At 43.4% G+C, this 15,653-nt stretch overlaps 2 protein-coding genes across 2 annotated transcripts in view; one reads left to right on the forward strand and one right to left on the reverse strand.

Annotated features, from left to right (window-relative positions):
* The window catches only part of LOC135469953 (protein draper-like), a 31,715-nt gene extending 20,038 nt beyond the window's left edge, over nt 1-11,677 (reverse strand). Inside the window, exons 1-2 of the mRNA XM_064748614.1 lie at nt 10,948-11,677; nt 453-584 (exon numbers count right to left, since the gene is read on the reverse strand). Coding sequence (XP_064604684.1) covers nt 453-584; nt 10,948-11,020 — 205 coding nt within the window. The 5' untranslated portion in view covers nt 11,021-11,677. The remainder of the gene's footprint in view (nt 1-452; nt 585-10,947) is intronic.
* Nucleotides 11,678-13,868: 2,191 nt separating this feature from the next.
* Nucleotides 13,869-15,004, forward strand: LOC135469718 (uncharacterized). The gene is made up of 2 exons (XM_064748281.1): nt 13,869-13,946; nt 14,393-15,004. The coding sequence occupies exons 1-2, from the start codon at nt 13,869-13,871 to the stop codon at nt 15,002-15,004; spliced, it is 690 nt and encodes a 229-aa protein (XP_064604351.1).
* Nucleotides 15,005-15,653: the final 649 nt, after the last annotated feature.

Consider the following 15,653-nt stretch of genomic DNA (forward strand, 5'->3'; position numbering starts at 1 on the left):
AAATAAAAAAATAACACGTACAGATCTGCGTAAAGGATGCTTCAGTAAGAGAAAATGAAGATTCTAGATACAACGGATGCTGTTGTTGGACAGACAGAGAAAATGTTACAGTCCAAGAAGTTTAAGAAAGCATGCCTTATCGCTGCAAGGATGATAAAAAAGCATTAAGGGGTTTATTGAAATTTTGTCAAGGAATTTTGTGCAAAGTTTGTATTACCTTATAACAGCAGCAAACATACGCTGGCTGAGAACCAATCAGAATAATCAGGTTTATTTTGGGGAAACATGGCGAACTTGAAAAGAACTTCACAAACAAAACTTTTTTTGAAGACAGTAACGCATATTTCATTTTTTCATTCAGGCGGAATATAATGTAGTGTAATCAGTCGCTGGTACATTCAGCAAGCTCCCGTATCTTATATCTTAAGCTTCCTATTGGTCCATGTTCGTACCTTTTTCACAGTTTACACCTGTGCGTCCAAGTACACAGGAGAAACACTGGCCCGTGGTCCGCTCACAGCCCGACTGGCAGTAGAGGCCACAGCTCTGGGTACAATTACTGCCATAAAATCCCAACGGGCAAACTGAAACAAGACAAGATGGCCGGTGCTTTGTTCAAAACAGAGTAAACGATACGTGGATATATATATATATATATATATATATATATATATATATATATATATATATATATATATATATATTATAACTTTCTTAGTTATTTGGTGGTTTGTGTTGAACGTTGTTCTGGCCGTTTTGTTTGATGGCTGTTATACAAATGCCCTTATTAACGTTTTGACTAAACAACAATAGTACTACATGTGCAGTTGTTTACTTGTCAGTTTCGCCACAAATGCTTGGTAAAAGACAGACAGCTGACTTTGTTACATAATTCAAATTACATCATACATCATGTAAATGGTGGTGAGGTCAGATGAAAGAAAGAGGACTGGCCCCAGTGTGACAGGACAAGACAATATATTGAAAGACAATAGTAAAGTTTGCCGAGGCAAGCTGAAACAGACAACATTGCAGACATGTTGTTTATGCCAAAAGTCAACAAAGCCTAAGCATGGGAAATGGCACCAATGGAATATATCAGACCTTTGGTTTACACGTCATATAGCCTCCATAAACAAATGCTTTGTATTGAAAATACCATGATGAGCATTCAGTTGAGTTTCAAATCAATACGTCAATAGATAGAGGATTCTTCGCTATGTCTGGTGAGTCTGCGGCTGTAATGTCACCTTGCATCTCCAGAGATGATAGTTTGTAAACATGTTATTCTGGAAACAATCCCGATTTTAAGGGACAACAATTTTGTTTAGAAAGGTTCAGTTTGTACTCGCCATACAAATCCGGGCTGACCTCACGCCACCACAGGATGCTGGTAATTAGGGCGCCCAATGTCTACCGGAGAAATACTTCAGTGATGCTTCCCTTAGACGAGTGTCTCCTTCCGCAAGCGTCTATACGCTTAACGGCTACATCGCCACACTTACATGGTGAGTTGAGTACAGCGGAAAATGATATGGAAACGAGTCTTTTACTTTCTCAGTGCCTTTGACAATCAACCATCTGAATTATGCTGACTGGTGTTTTATACGCTAGTTTAAATGGGAGCAACTTTTCCCGCACTGTGGCGATTCGGGTCCCAGCCGCATTTACACTTGAACAACTCACTGCACAACTTGGGCCCCCATTTAGCTGCATGGTGAACATAATGTGTTCGGGCGCGCGTGTGTGTGTTGGGGGGGGGGGGGGGGGGGGGGGCGGAGGATAGGGGGATCACACAAGGCGAAAGTTTGATTCTAGCAGAACAATCCTAATTTCGTCATAATACAAGTGCTCTCTCACTTGCTATGTGCAAAAATGACAGATGACCTTTTTCCCGGCCCTAAAACTATTTTTCTTTCAAATACCTTCCAGTCGAACATAGCACACATCCTTCCAATACCACACTCGTTTACTACTTCATTGTGTGTCTCTTTAACTCAGGCTAAGCGTCGCTGTGAACATTACTTCGGTCATATCATGACGGTGTCTCCTTGTAGCAGTCTGGTCCCAACACAAGCATACTGACAGCGCTCTCTCACAGGATTACCATGCCAAAAACACCAAACACATGGTACTGAAAACGAGCCAACCAGTCATATACGACTTTAAACATTTGGATAACACCCGGCAGGGGATAGAACCCGTTGTTAGCCTGTCGACAACAAAAGATGACACAGATTCTTCAGTTCTTGTTACTTATCTGATTTGAGTAACAATAATACCATATGTCAGTTCTGCGTGTGTTGCTTACGATAAGTACATCGTTCTCGCCTCGGCCCCACCCGTTTTACACCGTCCCGGCTCTCCGCCCGTTTTACATCGTCCCCACTCCCCGCCTGTTTTTACACCGTCCCCGCTCTGCCCATTTTACATCGTCCCCGCTCCCCCGTCCGTTTTACATTGTCCCCGCTCCCAGCCCGTCCTCACTTCCCGCACGTTTTACATCGTCCCCATCCCCGTACGTTTTACATCGTCTCCACTCCCCGCCCGTTTTACATCGTCCCCACACCTCGCCCGTTTTTACACAGTCTGCTCCCCGCCCGTTTTACATCGTCCCCACTTCCCGCACGTTTTACATCGTCCCCGCTCCCCGTACGTTTTACATCGTCCACTACTCCGTCCGTTTTACACCGTCCCCACTTCCCGCCCATTTTACACCGCCTCCGCTCCCCGCCCGTTTTACATCGTCCCCGCTTCCCGCCCGTTTTACACGATCCCCACCCCTCACCCGTTTGACACCGTCCCCGCTCTCCGCCCGTTTTACACCGTCCCACTGCCCGCTTGTTTTACCTCGTCCTCACTCTCCGCCGTTTTACACCATCCACGCTCTCCGCCTGTTTTACATTGTTCCCGCTCCCAATCCGTTTTACGCAGTCCCCACATCGTCCCCGCTCCCTGCTCCCTGCCTGTTTTACACCTTCCTGGCTGACCACTCCCCGCCCCTTTTACAGAGCCTATACGGTTCACTTAGCTATGCAATCTTTCCGGTTCATCTCTATAAGTTGCATCTAGGCCGGGATTGTGTTTCCACGTAATAAAACTTTAGATGGTTTTCAAATTTTGTGAGATGTGGTTGTCTTGTAGTTGTGTTGTGGTTGTGGTTTAACCCACAGTCTGGATGAATACTTAACAACCTTAACCCCAACATCAACATCAAATCCTGTGCGCTGTCTTGGATGTCCACTTTTGACAACAGGGGAACTATCACCGAGCAGGTCTCTGTAGACAGACACGCTTTTTTTCTTTTGGACATGAATGTATTATTTTGAACTGCACAGTGGCTTCGAGGCTTTTGTCACAATCTCACACTGCGAGCTTAATCAAGAGTTAAATCGACATACACCCAGAAATACAAGCTAACCTCGTGACGTATAGGGTTATGGTCCAAGTTTCTCGAGGTATCGCTCTTGACTATTGTGCCATTGTTAATTTTTGCTTGTTTTTTGTTCTTGCTTTTTTAAGAAAGGAAAACCTCTGGTATCGCATGGTGTGAGGCACCACGGGTGTGTGACGTAATAAATGGCTAACATTAACTGACTGCGCAGTCATATGAATAAGGATATTAGTCACTGGTGTGTGTGGGTTGGTTTGGGGGTTGGTTTGGGGGTTGTATTTGACAAGTCACCGCTGTACAGATTCATATAATATCCGACAGTCTATGGAACATCTTAACAGACTAGGATTGGTTTGCATTAGTAAGACATCTAAGAAAAACGAACCTCCTATGAGTATACTTATTATTCAGCAAAAAACCGCGGCATCTTGCAATGGAACCCAGATAAACTCAGCAGAGAACCGCCTCACCTTAACAAGGAAGCACAGCAGACTCAGCAGAGTTCAGTCCTACTTTGATTCAGCACAGAACCCCCGCACATCGACACGGAAACCGGACAGACTCAGCAGAGAACCACTGCACCTTGACATGGAAACCGGGCAGATTCAGCACAGAACCCCCGCAGATTGACACGGAAGGCGGACAGAGTCAGCAGAGAACCTCCGCCGTACCTTTACAAGAAAACGGGGCAGGCTCAGCAGAAACAGCCTTACATTTACAAGGCAAGCGGACAGACCCAGCAAAGAACTGCCGCAGATTGACACGGAAACCGAGCAGACGCAGAATACCTCCGTATGTTTCTTGACAAGGAAACCAGACAGACCCATCAGAGAACCGCTGTCCTTTTACAACAAAACCGGACAGACCCGAGCAGAGAAACTCCGTACCTTGACAAGAAAACCAAGAAGGCTCAACAGAGAACCGCTGCACCTCCACAAACAAAGCAGACAGATTCTGCAGAGAAGGTACCTTGGCAAGCAAACCGGGCAGACTCGGCCGAGTTCCACCACTCCTTGACAAGGAAACCAGGAAGACTCGGCAGAGATTCGCCGCACCTCCACAAAGAAAAAGGACAGACTCGGCAGAGAACCTCTGTACCTTGAAAAGCAAACCTTGTAGAATCGGCAGACAGCCTCCGTACCTTGACGAGGAAACCAGGCAGACTCGGCAGAGATCCGCCGCACCTCACAAAGAAACCGGAATAACTCAAAAGAGAACCTCCATAGCTTGACAAGCAAACCGGGCAGACTCGGCCGAGTTCCACCGCTCCTTGACAAGGAAACCAGGCAGACTCGGCAGAGATCCGCCGCACCTCACAAAGAAACCGGAATAACTCAAAAGAGAACCTCCATAGCTTGATAAGCAAACCCGGCAGACTCGGCCGAGTTCCACCGCTCCTTGACAAGGAAACCAGGAAGACTCGGCAGAGTTTCGCCGCACCTCTACAAAGAAACCGGACAGATTCGGCAGACAGCCTCCGTACGTTGACAAGGAAACCGGGCAGACTCGGCAGAGATCCGCCTCACCTCACAAAGAAACCGGAATAACTCAAAAGAGAACCTCCATAGCTTGACAAGCAAACCGGGCAGACTCGGCAGAGTTCCACCGCTCCTTCCTAAATTCTCGAGGAAAAGTGCAAGAGGTCTGTACAGTGTAAAGTGGACCCAGAATAGCTGCTCTTTGCTACTTAAATGGAGACTTAGAAATCTGCAAATAAAACACGAGGCGAGCTGGGTGATAACCCGTCAGGCGTGGTTCGCTGAAGTAATTCGGCGAGAGATAAATCTGATGATGTCACGAAAATGATCATGGAGTCGTAACTCTGGGTCATGATGGGTGTTTGGCGAGGAGATCGCGATGTGGCAGTAAAACTCAAGTACCGGTGGTCTGGGAGGATATGAGCTAATGTATGGAAGACAGCAAGAAGAAATACTGTTTCTGTACACGTCACGATCTGACATTCGTTAGCCTGCCGTAGACTTTCCATAAAAGTCCCAGCACATGTAAGAACAATTTCCGTAATCATGCTCCGGGCGATTCCCAGTAGTTACGAAAAATCTAAAAGAGGCTTGGCATTTAAACAAACCAATACCGCACCACGTCGCTTCCTGTTCTTGTTGCACATGGCAGCAGTATTAACAACGTTCGGAAGCCGTAACGCGTGGTCAAACCTCGGAGACCATGTTCGTTTGCCGATCTTAATATGACAGATCGTAATATAGTGGTAGTTACAAGGAAATTTCAGTTAAACATCATGGCGGTGTCTGTCAACACGCTGAGCAGGCTGGGTATTTTCCCCCCTAACCCAGGACTTTTTATAAACATGTTGCGGTTTTAATATCGGTGCTTTTTTTATGTCCTGGTACAACAACAGCGTGTTGGGGATATAAACTTATCACAAGTCTACACACTTTTTTCTTGACAGTGAATATTAAATTACGAACTGTGATCTTGGAAGATTCACCTATAACCTCAGTTTAAGTAGATTTCCTACAACCATTAAAGAGATAATCACTTCAGTGTGAAGGAATAAAGTGGTGTGGTTTTGAATGTAAACATGAAACTAGTCATTCTCATATTAGCTACATGTATGTCTGTAATTGAGTGATTTCAAATCTGAGATTGTTGAGTCCAAAACCAACTAAACAACTGTCAACACCACAACTCCACCTCGCCTCCTTCCTGCCTCAGCCCCGCCCCACCCTGTCTCCACCTTCCCCGAAATGACGATTGCGAAACATACCCTAATCAAAGAAGGATGGTTAAAGATAAGAAAATGAATCGCTGGTTTGCTTTTAAGTCAAGATGAAGTGGATAATCCAGAAGTGATTTCCCAGAAAAAGTTCTAACTTCCGGACCTGTTTCTTTTTCGGTATTGTCTACATGCCTAATACGTACACACCTTCCATCAAATTCGGAGTAACTACAGCCTCAATACTTGTTTCTTCGTGATAGAGAGTACTTTCTATCATAGAGGTTAATAGCTTCCATTTATTTTGAAGAAATCTGTCAGCTTTACGAGCGTTTTGCACCAGTGCGTAATCACAGCGGTCGGTAGGCATATGCGAAAGGCTTTCTGTACAGATTGTGTCTTATACAGCCAGATAGGCTAGCCAGCTGTGTGGTAATGTTTACTCATGGTCCAGGCCATGCATGTACTCACCTCTACTGTTCTGTTACAACCCCACCTATCCTGAGATAAATCACACCTCTGTTACACTCTACTGTTCTGTTACAACCCCACCCATCCTGAGATAAATCATTGGTGATTGTCGAACACGCTTTCCTGGTGCAAAATTTCACGTTAACATTCTGTTCGCTGGAAACAGCTCGGCAGAACTGTATCTGCGCATTGTCTTTGAAGAACAGGTGAATGCTAATCACCTGTGAAGGTGTGACGCTCCCGACATTGGTCACGTGTCTAGGTGACTTGACCCAGATGTTCCAATAGTTGACATGACATTGGCAATGCCTGGATAGAAGTATTGGGCCTATGTCAGACGAGGGAAGGTGCCTTCATCTAAACAGTACAAATATTTTACATACAAAGAATAACACACCAATGCCGTGTATATGAACAGAATCAAACTGGGTAACACGAAAGTAGAAAACACTCGGCCTTCGATGCGACTGTAGCATATACCATCTGTTAATGCTATTGTTTTTAATGCCCATATGGCATTTCACAACTTTGGCAATGACTGAACCGAAGAATGCAATGGTAATGGAAATGGGCGTTTTCTAAACAAATCAAAGAAATAAAATAATGGAGAAGCAGGAGAAAATTATCTGAGCGCTATAAGGTTTAATGGTATCATCATGCGTGAACGAAAAAGTGAGAGTCAGGTAAAACGGAGAACTGTTCTCAGCTCTGCGGCGAAAGTCAAAGTCTTGACGAAAGCTAGCAAACATCCGTAGAACTACAGTGTGACTATATCCGAGTCTGTTCAGTTCTGAAGTATGATTTACGATCAAGTTCTGTATCAAGGTCAGATTTCTGCATACATTGGGTGCCCCGCCAAATTCTGAGGTTCACTATCCTGAGGACTTACAAATGTTTGTGGTATATAAGTCGTCCCTGTCATAATATATTAGCAAACTGTTTACGTGAACTCTTCGTGTTTTGGGAGTTATTACGGATCCGTAGTTTGAGTGAGACCTTTAATTAGCTCGCCATCAATGAATTAGCTACTTGTAAGTGAGTCTGGAAGCAGAGAACCGCGTTCAAGACCAAACAATTTCATGCCGGGTCAGAGACCGCATTATTAATCAATGTTGTTGGGGAGACATCGTGGAGTCTTGTGTAATCTGCCTCAGCGAGGGACGTGGTAAGAAGTCTGCAGTCTGTCGTAGTTACACAGGGCAGACAACCTAGTGCGACGTCTTAATTCAGGATAAAGCGAGTAACAGAAAACCTTTGTTTGGTTTGAGTCCGAGAGACCAACCAAATGAATGGTGGTTCTGATAGGCAAGGCCTGTTGTATACCCGTGTAAAATGATTACGAATGTAATACTGATAGTTTGAATGAACGAGTAGAGTGTTAGAAGCCGCTGGAAAGATACGTCTGGTACGGAATTCGCGAGAAATACGCGACATGCCGTTATAAAAACGAAGCGGCATGGTACAGACCACGCCGTACTGGCGTTCGTCAAGGCGAATGGTTTGCCCGGAGAGATGACACTTTACGGGCTGGCCGTCTCAGACACGATGCCCGAGCCATGTCGGACGTCGGAACTTGTCAAGATAAGAGTGCCTATGATACATTCAGTGGTGCTGGCCCTGTAACTGCTAGCGGGGAGCGGGGCCGAGTGATCACAGATACCGCTCTCTGCTTACCACACCTCACACAGCAACGCTCTGTTCTCTGGCTCACCTCAAAACTTATAATTGTTTGCTTTAGCAGCACACCTCTTCTCTCTTTCCATTGCATAACGATAAGCACAACTCACTGAGCTCATCAAGGTCATATGATGACTTTTCCTTTGATATATGGGGCTTAACAGATTGTTATCATTTATTTGTTTTAACATTACTATTTATTTCTTTATTAACTAAAAAATATAACTCGTCTGCTTTTTTATCAAACTAATATACACGAACCCTAAACTTGAAATTCTGTGCAGGTAAAACAGGTGGTTTAACCGCTTACGACATCATATTATATATAACAACTTACATTTACACAACATTTGCCATTGCTTTACGTTTATGTTTATTACTTCTTGCACACTGAACAACAAACAGCACGATTCAAATCCATCAAACCTGATATTGCAAAATCAGACGAGATTTGAGAGGTAAAACCAAATGAACAGGCGTTGATAGTTTTAGTTTCGAGCTCACATCATGAGAATAGTGATCACGTAATGATAAGCTATTAAAGCGCCCTGGTAGGTTCGGGCGTAGGAGTGCCTCTTCTCTACGCTCTACTTCCACTCTGTAAAGAGGCTAAACTGGAGATTTGGGCAAAAATCCATATTCTCAAATTTTCTGCGTTTTCCAATAATGGCTGGCTTCCTCTCCAGCGGTACGTGGGAAGGTCTCTGAGCAAACTGCGGATGGTTGTGGGTTTCCCACGGGCTCTGCCCGTTTTCCTCCCACCATATTGCTGGCCGCCGTTGTACAAGAAATATTATTGAGTACGACATAAAACACCAATCAGATAAATAAATAAATAAATAAATAAATTTCCAAAATTGCTGAAATTTCCTTTTAGTAAATATCAGCCCATACCTGATCTATTTATAGTGCTGAAACTAACCAACACATTTGTTGACATTTTGTGAAACGAAACTATCTGGTCTATTCTAAAAGAACAGCAAAAATTTGATTGGATTTGCTTTGATTGATTTTTTTGTCAGAAATCTGCAGAAAAAATGTCTTTAATACACTTTAATACATATGTGTGCCTGGAATTCATGGGGAGTATGACGTCACCTTTAGAACATCATTCTCCACTCAATAGGCTACCATCGCACTTCGAATACTGAATTATAAGGTGCGGCAGACTGATCACTAGCAGAACAAAATATGCGTTCACCGCGGTCTCTCACCTACTGTGCAAGAATTCAAATCCAGTACTTTCTTGCAGAGAACAATTCTTTTCCAGGTGGAGACTGAGTCGAGACGTAAATGTACCCACTTGGTCTCAGAATCACGCATAACGTATTCGAGTAGAACAACTGGCATTTTCTTAAGTAAAATATGATAGCTGAACAGCTATTCCTTTGTAAAATTATTCCTTGTTGTGCCAAAATATCGATAGCGCATAATGCTTGTAAACAGACTGGACCAACATGTAACGCGACACCAACTCGGTGAAGAATCGGGGAACTAGAGGACCAGTGCTAGCTGGTATTAGTTTGTGCCCTCACCCGTCGGGCGGGGCACCGAAGCCAAGTTAGCCAGCTTGTGCTTTATCTTTTAATAAAGGTTCCTTTTTCATAATAAGTTGTAGTAAACACCATGTCAGAACTGACAACCTCAGGTTCGGCGACCGTGTCATGTACAGTGAAGGCAAGCAGACATATATCTGTGAATCGAGACATGCTAATTAGCAATTCTGGAAAAATACCTTACTACAAGTGGAGTTACAGAAAGATGTGACAACCCTGGAATAATTATCGTACAAGTCGACATATTTCCCCGAAAACCGGTTAGACACAGAACGCATCAAATTGTAATCAGGAATCTTGATCTTAGGGTTTCGTGAAACAAAATTATTCGCCATTAAATATTTTTAGTTTTATTTTTAGTGTTGGAGTTTGATCAAGGTTATTGATGCAACAATACTCAATGAGGGATCTTTCCCACATGAACTGTTGCAAACCGCCTGATCAGTAATCTTTATTCCTTTCTATAGTACTCTCCATCCTCTTCAGGATGTTGATTTAACAATTGTGTGGCACGTGATGCACTTCCGAGCCCGAATGAAAACCCTAACATTGTTATTAACTGTGAACACATATATGAAGTTTACGAACACAATACAAACTAGTACTGCGCTTTATTGGAGGAGCACTATTAAAGCGTTCAACTCGACTATATGGCAATAAATATCATTTTTCCTAACATTGAGTTGACGAGTACTCCCTGATCTAGGCTTTTCAAATTGTAATCTCAGGACCACCGAATCTTCACGTAAACACCGATGTTAAGGCCTACACATTCAAGCCAGCCTTGAACCAATGAGAATAAACATCTATAAAAATCGTTGGTAATTCAGTAACAATGATTGCGGCCATGTGAATGCATAACCGAACATGTGTTTGTATGGAAGCCGGGAAACAACGTAAGTCATAACGCTTGCGTTGAAGTGACAAGGAGTGATGGTTTATGCATTCAGAAATTCAAACTCGTTCCCTTTCTTAGGTAAACTTGTGATGAAGATCTTGTCAAGAGAATTGCCAGGATTAACAGTTATACTTTTAATAACTACACTCTTGCTTTTTATCCTGCAAACCGACAGTTAAGTCAGAGGTGATGTTATCCGGCTTCCATACAATGCAGAATAAATGTGTTATATAAGATCTAATATGATCTTAACTCTCACCTGCGCTTGCTGTGATCTTTACTGTGACTCCACAGAAACAGATCAGAGCGATCAGAGATCCGTGTCCTGCCATGATTACCGATGATCCAACGTTGTCAGAATGAATTCGCGGCTTACACGGGTAGCACAACGCTAACGTCTCACGCGACCCAATAATAATTTCTCTGCGTAGATGACGATGACTTATGCCCGTTTATGTCTCTGGATTTGTAATAATTAACTAGTCATTTTATCTACGTCACGTCGTTAGTATTTGACACTTCGTTATATAACAGATTCCAGTAATTCAGTCAGTCCTTGTATCTTCTTGTGTATGACTGTTCCCAGTAAAGTTCAAATGCCATATACCAGATGAGCAATTTTCTTTCTTCCACAAACACCTGTTTTCTTCCTCGATACTTGATTCTTGAAGATGTCAAAATGACAATAAAACAGCACACACATTTCACAGTAAGACAAAAAGTCACATTGTACATCCAAAGTACAAGCGAAATCAAAATGTATCTACCTACTCTCTGGGTGACCGAGAAGTTATAAATCAAAAACTTCAAAAATCGTCAAATATGTTTCTTACGCAGGTCAGTAAGCGTTTACAATTCTTTTCTTATGTCGTATCCAAAGCGTTTTGTTAAATCCCAACAGCTATAACCTGACATAGCAACGCACTGATATGCAAGAGTTCATGTTATGTCATCAGTGACAGAGTTGCAACCAGTAAAGTTCTCTGGCAGAACACTGACGCAGTAGCGGTCGGAACGTCCTTACCTCGCGGCGACAGCTCCACGCTTAGTGGGTGTCACAGGCTGTGATAGTCCGCTATGACTCCAGAACACATGGTGATGCAACGCAGCAAGGACCGCCAATCGTGGTATCGGCTGCCACTAGGCCAACCTACAGGCTGTCAGTACTCTCAACTTGAAGTTTCCCGGAACGGATCAAGTTCTGCAACCGACGAAGCACTTGTACTTATCATTGGGAGCTCATTAAAAGTCTCCACAAGGCGTGCCTCTTTTTTATGGGACTGGTCTCTGTTACGCGGACTTAGACAATACCTGTCTGTTATGAGGAGTGATAAGTCTGCGGAAAAACACTAACCAGAATCGCCGGTTGGAAGATTAGTCCCAAGAGGACCACTGTAAAAGCGAGTAGCTGTCTTTACGCCTTGTGTTAGAGCAAACATACGCACACACAAAAAGCTTAAAATACACATTTTACCCACGAAATGAAACATGAGAATCCTATCATTTCAGTTCCAAATGCTGTCAGTTTCAAAGCCGCTCTTCAGATGAGCTACGTAAACACTAGCCTACAGAACCATAGGCTAGGTAGAATATCCCTGTCGATTTCTACACTGATGTTTATTTACTTTTGGGAGAGTCACTAACTGTATACATCGGCTGCGCATGGTTATAGTATCTAGGTATGGTCACGAGTCACGCTGATATGCATGCATGTATCCTGGTGTTTAACGTCGCACTTAACTATTTTTCAGCCATATGACGATGAGGAATCATTAGGTGTGTGTCATATACTGTGACTTCTTGTGCCAGGGCGAGTCCATGCCGCCAAAGTGCTGCAGTCACCGAAGTATCACGCCGAAGACACCAGTCATGACACCCCTCTGTCACATCAGCTACTCGCCAAGCGAGGCATCAAAAGTCTTTGGTATGCATGTATGCAGTGCAGATGTCAGAATGTGCATGGGTAAGACAGATCTCTGTAGATTTCAGAATGTGAGTGGGTAAGACAGATCTCTGTAGATTTCAGAATGTGAGTGGGTAAAACAGATCTCTGTAGATTTCAGAATTTGAATCGGTGAAGTAGATCTCCCTAGATCTCAGAATGTGAATGGGTAAGACAGATCTCTGTAGATCTGAGAATGTGAATGGGTAAGACAGATCTCTGTAGATTTCAGAATTTGAATCGGTGAGGTAGATCTCCCTAGATCTGAGAATGTGAATGGGTAAGACAGATCTCCCTAGATCTCAGAATGTGAATGGGTAAGACAGATCTAACCAGATCTCAGAATGTGAATGGGTCAGACAGATCTCCACAGATCTCAGAATGTGAATGGGTCAGACAGATCTCCCTAGATCTCAGAATGTGAATGGGTAAGACAGATCTCCCTAGATCTGAGAATGTGAATGGGTAAGACAGATCTCCCCAGATCTCAGAATGTGAATGGATAAGACAAATGTTCGTAGATCTCAGAATGTGAATGGGTAAGACAGATCTAACCAGATCTTAGAATGTGAATGGGTAAGACAGATCTCCCTAGATCTCAGAATGTGAATGGGTCAGATAGATCTCCCTAGATCTCAGAATGTGAATGGGTAAGACAGATCTCCCCAGATCTCAGAATGTGAATGGATAAGACAAATGTTCGTAGATCTCAGAATGTGAATGGGTAAGACAGATCTCCCCAGATCTCAGAATGTGAATGGGTAAGACAGATCTAACCAGATCTCAGAATGTGAATGGGTAAGACAGATCTCCCCAGATCTCAGAATGTGAATGGATAAGACAAATGTTCGTAGATCTCAGAATGTGAATGAGTAAGACAAATCTCCCCAGATCTCAGAATGTGAGTGGGTAAGACAGATCTCCCTAGATCTGAGAATGTGAATGGATAAGACAGATCTCCCTAGATCTCAGAATGTGAATGGGTAAGACAGATCTCCCTAGATCTCAGAATGTGAATGGGTAAGACAGATCTCCCCAAATCTCAGAATGTGAATGGATAAGACAAATGTTCGTAGATCTGAGAATGTGAATGGGTCAGACAGATCTCCCTAGATCTCAGAATGTGAATGGGTCAGACAGATCTAACCAGATCTCAGAATGTGAATGGGTAAGACAGATCTCCACAGATCTCAGAATGTTAATGGGTAAGACAAATGTTCGTAGATCTGAGAATGTGAATGGGTAAGACAGATCTCCCCAGATCTGAGAATGTGAATGGGTACGACAGATCTCCCCAGATCTCAGAATGTGAATGGGTAAGACAGATCTCCCTAGATCTCAGAATGTGAATGGGTAAGACAGATCTCTGTAGATCTGAGAATGTGAATGGGTAAGACAGATCTCCCCAGATCTCAGAATGTGGATGGATAAGACAAATGTTCGTAGATCTCAGAATGTGAATGGGTAAGACAGATCTCCCCACATCTCAGAATGTGAATGGGTACGACAGATCTCCCTAGATCTCAGAATGTGAATGGGTAAGACAGATCTCCCCAGATCTCAGAATGTGAATGGGTAAGACAGATCTTCGTAGATCTCAGAATGTGAATGGGTAAGACAGATCTCCCCAGATCTCAGAATGTGAATGGGTAAGACAGATCTAACCAGATCTCAGAATGTGAATCAGGCTTCAGTATGAAAACAGGTCTGTGTAGATGTCAGAATACGAATCAGTCTTCAATATGAAAACAGATCTCCCTAGATCTCAGAGTGCGAATCAGTGTTCAGTAAGAAGACAGATCTCCCTAGATCTCAGAATGTGAATAGCAAGGCAGATCCCTCTAGATCTCAGAATGTGAATGGGAAGGCAGATCCCTCTAGATCTCAGAATGTGAATGGGAAGGCAGATCCCTCTAGATCTCAGAAGGTGAATGGGAAGGCAGATCTCTCTAGATCTCAGAATGTGAATGGGAAGGCAGATCCCTCTAGATCTCAGAATGTGAATAGGAAGGCAGATTCCTCTAGATCTCAGAATGTGAATAGGAAGGCAGATCAATCTAGATCTCAGAATGTGAATAGGAAGGCAGATCAATCTAGATCTCAGAATGTGAATGGGAAGGCAGATCCCTCTAGATCTCAGAATGTGAATGGGAAGGCAGATCCCTCTAGATCTCAGAATGTGAATGGGAAGGCAGATCCCTCTAGATCTCAGAATGTGAATAGCAAGGCAGATCCCTCTAGATCTCAGAATGTGAATAGGAAGGCAGATCCTTCTAGATCTCAGAATGTGAATAGCAAGGCAGATCCCTCTAGATCTCAGGATGCGAATCAGTCTTCAGTAAGAAGGCAGATCCCTCTAGATCTAAGAATGTGAATGGGAAGGCAGATCTCTCTAGATCTCAGAATGTGAATGGGAAGGCAGATCCCTCTAGATCTCAGAATGTGAATGGGAAGGCAGACCCCTCTAGATCTCAGAATGTGAATAGCAAGGCAGATCCCTCTAGATCTCAGAATGTGAATGGGAAGGCAGATCCCTCTAGATCTCAGAATGTGAATGGCAAGGCAGATCCCTCTAGATCTCAGAAAGATGCAGTCACAGTCATCATTCTTAAGTCATCGTTTAGTCGCGTGTATATAAATATATTATCTTTTGTGTCGCTCTAGAATACAAATAAGGCTATGTGGAAATGGAGACCAAACCGTTATGCAAGCGCATACCGCGTGATATGACATAAATACATAACCTGGAACACTTTCGGAAGTCTTGACAAAAGGAAGCCATTGTCTAGCCTTTCATGGTGGGCTAATGAAGGTTGCCTGTTTGAATCCAGCTCGGCGAAGATACACCTGACGTATTTATACGTCGGTTATCTCGGCGCTCTTCCCTGTTTCCCATACTCAGAAATCTGACAGAGATCGAGCAACCAAAATTTTCTTGAATGCAGCATTGAATACCAAATAAATAAATAAACAGATAAATAAATAAAGAGGTGATTCAATCTGTCGGTAGGCGTTTTCAGGTT

This window comes from Liolophura sinensis, chromosome 7, assembly GCF_032854445.1.
Source record: "Liolophura sinensis isolate JHLJ2023 chromosome 7, CUHK_Ljap_v2, whole genome shotgun sequence".
NCBI classification, from domain to species: domain Eukaryota; kingdom Metazoa; phylum Mollusca; class Polyplacophora; order Chitonida; family Chitonidae; genus Liolophura; species Liolophura sinensis.